Raw genomic sequence first — 12907 nt, 5'->3', positions numbered from 1 at the left:
CTTTGTATTTTGCAAATATGGCTATTACTGGACTGTGACCTATAGAGCCAGTTGGCATATAAGCAAGTAATTTTGTATATATTCACATCTATCACAACACCATGAAATCCTTGATGTTACATTTATTTATTTGAGAAACTTGGTAGTTGCTCCTGAGAATCACATTAAGTCATAAAAATATCATGTTCCTGCTCCTTTAAACATGAAAATCAGGTATTACACAATGTAGACCCGCCAGCGATTCCACTCTCATTCTAGCAGTAGGAAACATTAACAAACTGATAGTGCACAGTTAACCACAAATTTTACATATGCAGTATTCTGCATTGTTAAAATTATGGGCTAATATAATCCATCATCCATGGCATTTTCCTTTAAAACTCATACAAATTATCTGTAACTATTGAATAAAAACTTTCAATACTAAGTGCTGAAGATGCAGATTAAACCATGAAAACTGCTGTTACCCCGTTTCAGTGGGGTTTGTTTTCATTATATGCTAATATTAACATTATTGTATCTCAAAAATTACCTGCAGTTTGAGTTCTAAAACATTTTCTCCGGGCTTAATTCTTCCCAGTTCAAGTAGATCTATCAACTGGAGTTTTCTGCTATTTCTTCTTCTACGTCTCACTTGCTTTTGTTCACATCCCTGATTACTGTAGCTCTGGGAAGATTTCTGGATTACTGGATAGTCTGTATTTGAGGAAAGATTTGTAAGCACTGAATTGACATTAAATGAGTTGTCATTATTCCAAGAGATAGTTTGCTGCAGAGTATTAGGGATGTTCTTTTTAGGTGTTAACAAAATCATTTGCTGTTGCTGCTGATGCTGCTTATTGCTGTTTATCACTGCTGCTGCTTCCTTATTCACATGTCTGTGTAGATCCTCATCTGTAAGAACCTGCTGACAGTTACTGCCTGGCTGACAGACATTGACAACAACTGTAGAGCTTAGGGCTTCTACAGTATTTAATGTGTTGGCCACTGAAGCAGGATTTAAAGACCTATTTCCTTGGTTTGCAGTTGCTACACAAGCTACACAATCAATATCTTTTTGCTGCGAGCACTTTGTTTTAGTAGCAGAAACAGCAGGCTCTGAAGGCAATGTCACCACTTCCACAGCATTTGTCAGCTTTGACATGCTGAAGAGATCTTCTCTTACTCTGTTTTTGGATACCAAAGCATGATCAGAAGCCTCTTTGCATCTAATTCCATCCTTATTTGCTCCTGTCTCATCAAAGCAGATATGTGGATCCTGGCTGCATTTCTGATTTTCTGAAGAGTGATGTGCTTCTAGGTGGTTACCATTAGGCATACTGGCACCAAGCCCCATATTAAATGTAACTACATCAGGACACATCATTGCATCTGCAGTTAAATCTTGTCTTATATCATTTCCATGGGAAATCGAGATTTGCTTCTCTGAACATGATGCACTGAACACTTGCTTTGTTTTTCTGTAATTTTGTATTTTCTGGACTAATCCTTCCTGCCTTTGGGCAACAGTCAACAGACTCTTTTGCCTAGAAGCAAGGTTAACTAACTGTTTTCTCAGTGCTCCTTTTTTGAAAGATTCCACTGAAGCCCTATAGAAAATAATTTAAAAAGTGATAATGACACTAGAGTTACTGTAAACACAATACAATACCGGTGTAATAACCCACTAAGAACATGACTCAAAGGCCACCGCCAACACCTAAGCATTGAACAATCTTTTTATTTTGTATAAAGTTACTATTTCAAACCCCAGACACATACAAAACAAATGGCAGAATTCCACCTTGAAGGATGCAAAGCATCAAAACTTCAGTAAGCACCTTGTCCTTCTATACTACCCTTACTTCATAGAATCAAAACTGGGTCTGTATTAGCACTGGCTGCTCTTTTATCACTGCAAATCACAACAGTTCACTGAATTCAGTGCCTTTGTGGTGTTAATTGGAAGCCTTTTAAAATACGATCAGAATGAGCTACTGAAGGATGATACTACCAGAAATTTTTTACTGAGTACACAAAACAAAATCCCCAAAACATTTTGTGAGGACACAATTCTCATACCATATGACCAATAAGAATAGGGGAAAGAACGGTTTAGGATGTTGTCTAGGGAATGTCTTTCCCTTCATCAGATCCTGCTTTCTATCTGACATGGTCTCCCTGTGAGACTCCTTCCCAGAGGACTTTACCTCCTTCCTGATAGAAGGCAACTCTTTGTTTTACTCACTCCTTTTGGCATAAGAGCCATGAGCCCTGCATAATACTCTTTTCTCCTAATTTCCTTTCATGGGACAAGTGATTGCACTCTTGCCTTGGCACCATGCTGGGAAGATGGGGCAGTACCCCAAGGCAGAAAGGAATAGCAGCATAATTTGCTTTTAACTTCACCCACAAGTGACATGTCCTACAAGAAATATCATCCAAGTCTCAGAAGAGAAAAGACTGTCAAAGGGCTGAGGACAGAGGTACACCAAGATTAGTTGGTGCAGAACAAGGACAGCCATACCCCAGCACGACCGTATTGGTGTGTGTACTGTGATAGCGCTTGCTATCACATGTGTTTAGAACCCATGATAGAATGAACACATAAGCATATAGCTGACCACTGATATGAGTGAGTGGACTTCTACACTGGCCTTCTACACTGGCCACTGGACTTCTACACTGGCCACTTTTACAGCAGTGTTTTGTTGCTTTATTGTTATACAGGCACAGACAAAACTGCAACTGAAGAGGCAAAAATAGCATGACTAAAATAACAAACGCAAAGTTAACTTATAAGTATTAACAAACATAAAGGGTTATTTTGCTCATTTTCCTTAGGGGAGAGATACATCTTAGTATCTTCAAAGGAACAGACAGAAATGGAAAACTGCTAGCAGTATCTCTCCCTGGGCCAACTGACTGAATGATAGAAAATGGAAAACCTGATGATGTCTTCTGATTTTCTGCAGAATTATGTATCATGTGATAAAATCTTCCAGCTAATAGTTGGATATGTAACAGGGCTATTCCTTACGCATGATTAAATGCTATATGCTCAGCATATAAATAGTAAAAAGGAAATGTAATTTCATTTAGCATGTAAACTGCTACTATTGAGGGACAGCTGGCAAGGTATCTGTGATACCCAGAAATACTGATCACTTCATTCTAGAACAGTTTCAGTCTCAATATTAAAAGGCAGGTAAGTTTGTGTAGAGATTAATTTCACTGTTTGTCTGGGGGTTTTTTTTGTTTTGTTTTGTTTTTATCTATGTAATCTATGTATCTCACTTTTTATGGGTGGCAAAATGGTCTGGGTCAGAAATGTTTCAGTCTCTTCGCCCAACCATGTTTTGCCATGAAACTATCTGAAAGCTGTACATTGTCATGCTGTAGTTAGCACTGCTGAGGCCACACGTCAAGTATTGTGTGCAGTTTTGGGCTCCTCAATACAAGAGCTACTGAGGTGCTGAGGAGAGTGCAGAGGAGGGCAAGGAAGCTGGTGAAGGGCCCAGCGAATAAATCTTATGAAGAGCAACTGAAGGAGTTGGGGCTGTTTAGTTTGAAGAAGAGGAGGCTAAGGGGAGACCTCATCACTCCCCACAACTACCTGAAAGGATGTTATAGAGAGGTTGGTGCTGATCTCTTCTCACAGGTAATGAGCAACAGAATAAGAGGGAATAGCCTCAAACTGCAACAGGGTAGGTTTAGACTGGACATTAGGGAAACTTTTTTCACAGAAAGAGTGGTCAGGCATTGGAATAAGCTGCCCAGGGAGGTGGCTGAGTCACCAGCCTTGGATGTGTTTAAGGGTCATTTGGATGTGGTGCTTGGGGAATTGGTTTAGGAGTGAACTTTGTAAAGTAGGGTTAATTGTCGGGCTCAAGGGTCTTTTCCAACCTGAATGATTCTGTGATTGTTGCTTTTACATGACCAAAAATACTTAGATATCCTCATAAGATGGCCTAGAAGCATCCATCAAAATGATGTACACTGTTAGCTGAGAACTTCCCACAAGGAAAGGGGGACGGGGGGGTGGTAGTGAAAGGGGACGGGCAGCGCAGGTAGGTGAGCGGCTTCTGCTGCTGCTTCTGCTTTTTGCTGTGCTTTTCTGCAAACAGGCCAAGGTAACTGTGCATTGTATTATCTCATTTTAGTAAAACTATTTATCTCCACTCTTTATCTCAACCCAGAGGGTTTTTTTGTGTTACTTTCCCTCACTTCTGTGTTGGGTAAGAGGAGGTGTGAGAGCAGGCTGTGCTAACCCAGGACAGCTGCAGAAACAAAACTGCAGGCAGGCAGACTAAAAGTAATGTCTGAGTTGCTACAGCCTTCCTTCAAGAAGCTGCAAAATTACTCAGTATCTCCATTACCTAATTTCTGCCTAGGCATTTTGCCATACCTTTTGTATATTCGCTACTTAATTTCAGCCCTTACTGTGTACATGGGTTAGCTAAACTCTGAAGTTCTTCCATGATGTAAACTCTTACTGGAGGTAACTGAAGCCAATATGGGTTATGCTTCCATAAAATCTGTATGAAAACCAGTTTTACTTTCACACTATTGTATGCTAACTTTCTAACAATCTCTGTCACCACTGCTATAAAGAATGTCCTTTGTGTTCTACCTACCTGTATTTTTTAGCAAGGGTATCCCTTTCTGTTTTCTGTTTTGCAAGCATTTTGTTCAAAGTGTCTTGGGTCTGAGACAGCCTTCGGATATACAGATCTGTCCAACGTTTTGATATGATCCAAAAAATGTTGGCAATATGCAATATAAAATACTCATAGTAATAACATTTTAAATGTAGCAAACACACAGCCAAAATATGAATATATTATTACAGCAGTACTTTATACTGTCATGCAGCTCTTACAGGTCTTACTGACAAATAACTCTGTAAAATTAGAGTACTTTTAATGAAATTCTTCACAAAAATAATTAAATGCAAGTTTAACTTAATAGGAAATAGCCTCAGTACTGAAAAATTTTGAAGTGCAAATGGCTTGTCCAGGAAATTACTGAGAACAGGATAAAGAACTGTTCCCTGGATGAAAAGCACTAGAACTTCTGAAGTTCTCTCTACTGCAAGGAGCTACCCTACATGACAATTATATGTGAGGCTAACTGCACAGGTTACACAGTCTTAAGACTGTGACTAAAACCTTTACATTTGAAGTACTATAAAACACTGTAATGAGCTTAGATTATATGTATGCATGATAGTTTTACACACTTTCAAATCCATATTATGAAAGAAAAATAATTATAAATTGTCATTTGTATCAGCTGTAGTTTTTCAAGGTTTTATATTATTTAGGGCACTGAGAGAGCTGGTGGAAATGCTCACCAAGCCACTTTGCATCATTTACCAGTAGCAGACTATACTGCATGCAAATACCTTGAGTATTTTTCTTCTGCATTAGAAGTTTGTCAAAGTTCAATGTTCTTGTTCAGACTTGTGTTTCTTCACAAATAATAACTATGACTTAGTTTAAGAAGTGCTAGATAATTAATGTTTCTGTCAGTAGTGCTAACAGATCACCATGTTCATTTTCCTCACAGCCCTAAACAGAATAAGCCTGACACTTTAATTTTGCTCCTTTATGAAATTCCACCAATCCCTGTCTCCAGGCTTCTGCCTGTTTGTATTATTTGTTTATCAAGTATTTTTCAAGAAAATATATTGATTTTAATTAACAGTTCATATGTCATAAAACTGAGTCGGGAGCTATAAATCTGCATAATTCTGTATTTTGCATTTCATCTTAAAGGAATAAATTTACTGTTTTACATATAATTAGAAAGCTCCCTCTTATATTCAAGAAAACACATTTTTAAAAGCCATTTCCTTTCTGTCAGGGAGCAAAACTGTTTGAAGCAAAAAGCCTTGCCTAGATGGTAAAGGCAGATGGGATTGCGAGCAACTTTGGTCAAATGTGTTTCTGTTTTGCTGCTTGAACAGAAATGGCATAGACACAGTCAGCTCAAACTGCTACACAGCACCAGCATCATGATCTTGTAGAAAATCAGTGTCACTTAGCAGCATCTTGAGATACATCTGAACTGAGACTTGATAGCCCAAGACAAATTACACCTGTGGGGACAAGCATTTCTGAAACAGCCAATCATCCACAATATCTGCCTTTAAGATTTCTGCTTTTTTTTCCCCCTCATACATTATTTTAGGCTCCTGAAAGTCCATCTGGACCAGAATGAAATTGCTGCATGTGTTATTTATGTAGAGACATAGCTTTTCTTGATCTTAGAGGGGCTCATATACTTGTAACTGAATAATGCTGCCAAAGGTGTGTGTGCATTCTTATCTATGACCTCTATGTGACCAGGCTACCCTGAAACCTGCGCCCCCATGTGGCACGCTTCTCTTTTCTGTCATCATATTTGTTCCTATGTAAAGTGGAAGCACATAGGAAGAGCACTTACCTGGGAGCTGTTATTAAGATCTCTTTCTCTGAAACTGTATATTTCAGAGGAGATATTAAAACAAATGATGTACAGTATTATTTTAAAAACAATTGTATTACCAAATAAATTTCTTCCCCCACCACCTATAAAAAGGGTGAAACAACTCAAATTTACATTTACCTGCATCTGTAGAAGTTCTCAATTCAAAGAGCAAAAGTTCCTTTTGCTTCTTTTCTGCATCTTGTATGGCAGCAACAGACTAGTGTTAACAAACACAGAAATGATAGTAAGATCCAAGTGCACCCTATAAAACACAGGCCACAAGGCATAGCCTGCAGGATAAATACTGGTGGACTCAAGTAATTTCAGGCAGTCTATTACTGTGTAAAGGCAATGGGGCACAGGCAGGACAGACATAAATAGTGCCAAGGGTATGCACTGCAAGGGGCTGTCGCAGCCTGGTTTTGCCCAGGCATTTAAACTAGTCCATGCTCAGAGTCCCACTTCTGAGCACACTGAAGGGATAAGACTGTATTTCACCATAACAGCATCACCTACACAACGTGGGCATAGCCAACAGGTAACAGCAAGAGCTCTCCTAACAAACAACTTGTGCAAAGGTTTTCCTGGCTGTTTTAAGATTAACCGGTTTCTAAATATCTTAATTATCATGAAGAAAAATCAAAGAGCCATTTTGGAAATGTGATGAAAAGCGCTTCAGGATTCCTGAACTTTTTCCTATTCATATAGGCAATAGGAATCATATATAATTATTGACTACTGTTTAAACAGAAATGAACAGAAATCATGTATAGAGAGAACTCATAATATACACACTTATGTAATGTGGTGGGTTGAAAATTCCCCCCAACATTAAATCACAGATTATACACTGTAAACCATAGCTTATATACTACTAACCTTTGCATGATGCAGTTTTTTTACGCACATTCTAAAGGGTTATTGAAATGATATTTTTATGTTATTTAGTCAGTAAATGGCACTATGCAGTATTACTCTACAAAGCAGTTTGACCAAGACACTGAGATCCTGGGGCTGGTCCAGAGAAGGCTAATGAAGCTGGTGAAGCTCCTGGAGAACTGGACTTGTGAGGAGCAGGAGGAAACTGGGTTTGCTAGAATGGAGAAGGCTGAGGGGAGGAGACCTTGCTCTCTACAACTGCCTGAAAGGAGGTTGTAGTAAGATAGGTGTCAGTCTCTTCTCACTAGTAACAAGTGATAGGACAAGAGGAAATGGCCTCAAGGTGTGCCAGGGTACAGGAGAAACCTCTTCTGATGCAGAAGAAACGTGTTCATTGAAAGGGTGTTATGGTTTTAGTGTGAGAGCAAAAAAACTCCCATTGCCCATCTCATCTCCTCCCTCCCCTCTTACCAAGAGATAAGAAAGGGAGGAAAAAAAGGTAGATTTTTAGTTGATTTACACAGATTATTTTACTCCCCCACTATGCAAATATCAGATTGTATCCATATATATATATATATATATATATGTGAAACAGGAAGGTAAAGGAAAAACACTATCCAGATCCTGAAAACAAGCAGAAACACAAACACTTGAAACCCAGAAAGGGAGAGAGCGACTGAGAATCTCCTGTCCAGGATGGTAACACCCTACGGTTGTAAAATGTTGTAAATCCATGATTCTGATGGTGAGGAATGATTAGTATGTTTCAGACCACTACAAAGGGTTATCAAAACTCTATTATCTATACTTACCACACTGTATTTCTCATGTTGTGACTCCAAAGCTGCACCATCATTTTTATAGAAGTTGCAACAACCATGTTTCGATGTTCTTGACCTCAGTGAATATCTCCTCTCTCCATAATTATGAAAAAATAAACAGGAGCATAATAGGCTAATTAGTTAATATAGGTTACAAAGATGCAACAGCAGATCACATCTTAAAGAAATATCTTGTAGATGCAAATGAGATCAAATTTAGGTAGCATAAGAAAGTAAGTCTTTAAAGCTACTGCTTCCAAAAACTCAGGGTTCCTGTGAAAGGAAATATGGATAACAATAAAAATCTGAAGAGCCAAATATGTCCTCATAATTCATTCTCTCAGGGGAAAAAGCCTCTACTCATGTATCTTATTTTCTGTAAATAAATAAAATTGAGCAGTCAAAGATTATTTCGAGTTTAAAATATCAGTGCCAGACAATATGTAACTCCCAAATCAGCAGCACTATAATGTAATTTTTTTCTTTAAGACTGCAGGGCAATCCTATGTTTTATTCTACAAAACTAAAATACCTGTGATTTCAGTAGTCTCAACAGGAAGTGCAGAGTCCATGCTGCTGTAAGACTTCAGCAATTCTTTCATTTGATCATTACAAGCTTGATCCAAAGCAGTTTTCCCTGAACCATCCTTCTCACACGGATTTGCTCCATGCTGTAGTAGAATCTTGACTGCCTATTATATAATATTTATATTGTGATAATTCTTGTTGTGTACGTGTTGTATCTATGACAGACCTCAAATAATAAAGATACAATATAAGGCACTCTAAAACCCACTACACTTGCAATCTCAATGAGGCAAACATGTTTAATTGGCTGTTACCCAGACATCTTCAATTTCCAATTTTTCCATTGAAACACACAAATAATTCACAACTTGGCATTAAACTTGCCATCTTTATGGTATTGTTATAGAGAGCAATCACAAAGTTTCATTAACTAAATTGAAAGGAACTGGTCGGCTAAGACCAAAATCCAGAAAACAAGTGGATTTTTTTTTTCTGTAGGTATTTAATAGTGCCTTTGGGTTTTGGCTACATACACTGATTATTTTTGTTTCCCTAATTCCAAATCACTTGCAATTCACTGTTTAACTGCAAAATGAGAATAGTCATACTGGAATTGTCTACCTCCTAAAATTAAGATCAGATGGAAGGGTTGATAAGGTCAGAGCTTGGATGGTAAAAAATTTTCTTATGTATAACTTCTCATCTTTAGCATTTCTTTCTTAGACTCAGGGTGCTGTTAAGTATCAGAAGGTATCAGAAAGAGCATACTCTCTGAAAGCTCAAAATCTTCTCCATTGGTATTCCTCCACAATATTTAATAGTATCTTACAGGATTTCAAGAACTCTACTGATAGCTTGGCAGCAGGTCTATGAAATCATCCCTTACATTTCGCCTTTGTTTATAGAAAAGAGAAATGTGATGAAATACCAGCTCTTCCAGCTATGTTTGAGCCAATCCAGCATCACCTTTTCACACTCAGTTCCTTGGAACTCATTGTGCCAAAACATTGTACGCTTCTGGGCCCTGCCACTTAAGAAGGATGTGAATGTCCTTGAATGCATCAAGGAGGGCTGGAAGGAACAACTTGTGAGTAGTAGCTAAGAACTACTTTCTAGTTTTCTAGTTTGAAGGAGGCTGACGTGCAACCTCATTGATCTCTACAGTTCTTGATGCAGGGAAGTACAGAGAGAAATGCTGAGCTCTTCTCATTTAAATTCTATGATAGGACATATGAAAATGGTTCAAAGCTGCACCAGGGGAAGTTTAGACTGGACATGGGAAGCATTTCTTTACTGAGAGGGCTGCCAAACACTGAAACAGACTCCACAGAGAGATGGTCAAGGCCCCAAGCCTGTGTATGCTCTGTCATAGGAAGTGTTCAAAGCTAGGTTGGACATAAGGTTTTAGGCAAGCTGATCTAATGAAAGATCATGTCCCACAGGCAGGGACATGACCAAATGAAGAATGCTCAACTTCAGTGTTATTTTTAAGAAGTCCAATATACAGGAGAGAAGCATGAAAAGTGTCTGAATTTTTCCTATGTGACCACTGGACTGAAAAAGTCAGCTAACTGTACAATTACAACTGTGACTACTGAAAAATACCTCTTTCTCTAATTTTGATCACTTTGAAGAACACCAGCTAATTTCCTAAGTGGAAATCTACACTAAAATTGTATTAGTAACTTTGACTTTCCTTATTTAAACCAGAACTATGTTTTGCTGACCCTCTGCTAGAAATCAGGTTCAGGAAATTTAACATGAAACTAAAATGTACCTCCAAATAATTGCCAGAAACAGCATCATGAATGGGTAAAATACCATCCAGACTTCTGCTGTTAACATCAGCACCAGCTTTCAGTAATTCTGAGATCACTTCAGTAAAGCCCCTGCAGCAGGCTTCATGAATTGCTGTCCAACCTAATAAAAGCAAGGTGACACATACAGCACGCATCACATTTGGAAAGATACACATAGATCACTGATTAGTGATTACACATTTTGCTGTATTTGCTGTACTATATGCAATGGACTCCTCTCTTTAAGATAAAAATCTTTAAGATAAATCTTTAAGATAAAAATCTTATGCGAACAGTCATCTTGCAGTGCCAAGGTAAATTATTTCTTATGCAAACCATTTTACTTTAGAGAAAAATTTACCCAATGTTAAGCAAAAAAATCCCACCCTACAAAAATAATAAAAGAAACAAAATAACAGAGTAGAAAGACTCTAAAAATTCAGAAGCATAATATTAATAGTCTGACTTGTAATCCCCCTGGCATTTCATTGTATCAAGTCTGCCAGACATCCAAAATAAAATACCATCTATTCTGAGACTATAAAAACAGAAATGCTTCATGCATTTAGGTGGTGGGGTGGGGGAAAACCCACCACAAAACAAAAGAACCTTGTAATTTCATTTTTGTCCTCATTTCCAAAGGAAATAAGATGTGTGTGAATGTGCTTCATACATGTATATATTCATGTGTGTAAGCATTAGTTCTCTTGCCAAACTTTCAAGTCCACTTTACATACATATCTCTGAAAATGTACTCTTCAACAGAGCAAGATCCGACTAATGACCCTGCTGAGAAAAAGGCTGCATTAGCTCCATGCTGACACAAAACCCAGGGATTCATTGAATATGCTTGCACTTGGAGAATACCTTCCTTTTCTCCTCACAACTACATCATAAATCAAGAATCTGTAATTATATCAAAATTAAACAAATTGTATAAAACCATGTATACTACAAATCATATAAAACTCTATCATGAAATAATAAAAGAATAGTTTTCAAACCTGCATTGTCCTGATCATTGACACAAATTCCAAAAGATATTAGAGCTTTCACCAAACGTAAATCTCCTCTCCTAGCAGCTGTGTGCAGCGGAGTTTCCCCATTTGCATTTCTTTTCGTTGTCATCTTCTTCTTATATCTTGTATTATAGGTGCCATGTAAAATTACCACTTCTTTTCTGGTAGATTGGAAGGACTCTAAACACATATTGGGTGTTCATTAGAAACCACCAAAAAAAAGTTTCATTGCAAACAAAGAATTAGGCTTCATAACTTATTTGAATTAATGTGTGTGCAATACTGTTGCCTTCATTATTCAGTAATATTAACTGACTACATAACAAGGTTAGAAGATACTGCATAACAGCTCAGCTAACGAATAGTCCCTATGCAAACTGACAGTTCAAATCTAGATAACCAGGGTACAATAAATCAGAGATCAATAAAAAGGGTATCAATGTTGAAGTTTTACACTGTATAAAGGTAGGGAGTATGTTACATTTCTCCATGGGTTGCTGTCAAGTTACCCAGGCATGCCTGCTAAATATATAAAGTAAACACACAAAGATACTGAAGAAACTATATAAAAAATGAAGACTTGACCATAACCTCTTTTCCATTTCTATTTATGAATCAGGGAGAAGATAGGTTTCTATGTAAGATATTTTTAGTGCTGTAGTGTGAAAAAGTCCTGTAGACTAATTACAAATCTTAGATTAATGCCTATTGACATAGCTGAATCGCCTTTTAATTAAACCTGGGCAGGAACGGATGCAAATTTGCAAATAAACTTGATTTGATCCTTCTCTTATTGGTTCACAAAAGAAACAACATTCACTTTAAATTGGACAGGTCCTAATTTTGACTGCTGATTTTGACTGCTTGAGATAACACAACAAATTTTAAGAGATAAAAGAAAAAAAAACACTTTTAAAATATACTGATTTTGCACATAGAGTAAGGATAACACTGTCCCTTAAACTGCTACCAATCATATAGGGTATGAATCTGCAAAAGCTCTCCATGCCTGTTCCTACTCTTGTAATAATATGTTATCAAGTTTTGGTTTAAAGTTCACTGTTTTTCTTCTCCAATTTCTCAAAAATCTATTTCACGCAAAAAAGGGAAAGTGTAAGGTTTTAAATAAGCATTTTGCAACACTTATCCATGTTTTCTTAATTACTCCATGAATAATTAGTTGTTGCATCCCAAGCATTTCCTTTTCTCATCACACAAGCTGTCTTCTCAAATATTTTCAATTATCAGCACGTGTTGCTACCCAGCATATTCCATGATTTGACAGCTGCTCTTCAGGCTCCTGCCTTCTGGAAAATTTGTCTTTCCAAGACTTCCTTCACCATAAACTACTGAGCCTGTTATCCAAGACTGTTTGGAAGAACATGAAAGACATACTGAAACTATA

At 37.5% G+C, this 12907-nt stretch overlaps 1 protein-coding gene across 1 annotated transcript in view; it reads right to left on the bottom strand.

Moving 5' to 3' along the window:
- Positions 1 to 12907, bottom strand: part of ANKRD31 (ankyrin repeat domain 31) — a 69531-nt gene that overhangs the window by 15823 nt on the left and 40801 nt on the right. The window contains 7 exon segments of the mRNA XM_054397563.1: positions 533 to 1589; positions 4617 to 4713; positions 6592 to 6670; positions 8148 to 8251; positions 8689 to 8848; positions 10462 to 10604; positions 11488 to 11682. Of these exon segments, the coding sequence (XP_054253538.1) occupies positions 533 to 1589; positions 4617 to 4713; positions 6592 to 6670; positions 8148 to 8251; positions 8689 to 8848; positions 10462 to 10604; positions 11488 to 11682 (1835 nt within the window).

Source organism: Indicator indicator, chromosome Z (genome assembly GCF_027791375.1).
Source record: "Indicator indicator isolate 239-I01 chromosome Z, UM_Iind_1.1, whole genome shotgun sequence".
NCBI lineage: Eukaryota > Metazoa > Chordata > Aves > Piciformes > Indicatoridae > Indicator > Indicator indicator.
Note: the sequence above shows the minus strand (reverse complement) of the source record. Positions and strands in the feature narration are given on the sequence as shown.